Source organism: Penaeus monodon, chromosome 15 (genome assembly GCF_015228065.2).
Source record: "Penaeus monodon isolate SGIC_2016 chromosome 15, NSTDA_Pmon_1, whole genome shotgun sequence".
Classification (NCBI taxonomy): Eukaryota; Metazoa; Arthropoda; class Malacostraca; order Decapoda; family Penaeidae; genus Penaeus; species Penaeus monodon.
The window spans coordinates 8276152-8276844 of record NC_051400.1 but is presented as its reverse complement, the minus strand read 5'-3'; the positions used below and the strand labels follow the sequence as shown (position 1 = coordinate 8276844).

The 693-nt window shown below is 41.3% G+C and overlaps 1 protein-coding gene across 1 annotated transcript in view; it reads left to right on the top strand.

Annotated features, from left to right (window-relative positions):
• LOC119581728 (alpha-(1,6)-fucosyltransferase-like) overlaps window positions 1–693 on the top strand; it is a gene marked incomplete at its 3' end in the record, with an annotated part of 49931 nt that overhangs the window by 24242 nt on the left and 24996 nt on the right. Inside the window, 2 exon segments of the mRNA XM_037929856.1 lie at window positions 54–154; window positions 615–658. Of these exon segments, the coding sequence (XP_037785784.1) occupies window positions 54–154; window positions 615–658 (145 nt within the window).

Here is a 693-nt window from a genome sequence, read left to right as displayed (position 1 = left end):
GTCAGACCTTTATCTATGAAATAAAACTAATCCTTTATTTTCTTCATTGCAAGATGGCGGTTGATAAGCTGAAAAAGTTTATGTTTTTCCCCCTCTTCCTCATGCTGCTCTACTGCTCGACGACACTGTTCTTTTTTTACACAAACACGGGCAGGTTAGTAAGCATGTGAGGACGAAGTGGTGAGTACGTAAAGGGAGTCAGTACTTACACGAAGTATTTTACAGAAATGTGGAAAGTGAGTGAAAACCCACATGTGTGCCTAATGTGAATGACTATAGACAGTAAAGTGCATGAGTACAGCCAAAGAATACATGCAGTTAGTGAGTACGCACAACATTTAGTACACGGTAGGTACATACGGAAAGTGAGTGGGACACCTTTGGGTACATAATGCGAGGGAGTACACCCAGGGAGTATATAAAGTGGGAGAGTACATAGAGTGAGTACGTACATGCTTACATGGTGAATACATCAAGAGTGAGTTCGTACACTCAGTGAGTACGTAACAGTGCAGATAGCGAGTACACGCAAGCAATCCTGAAAGTAGGCGAGTGAGTGCATGCACTAAATGTACAGTGTGAGTACATAATGAGTTGGTGTTTCTTTATTCCAGTTTTTCACCATCATGGGAGCGTACGAACAACAATCACTCTTCAGGTGAGGATATTTAAGCTTATTTGTTCAATACGATA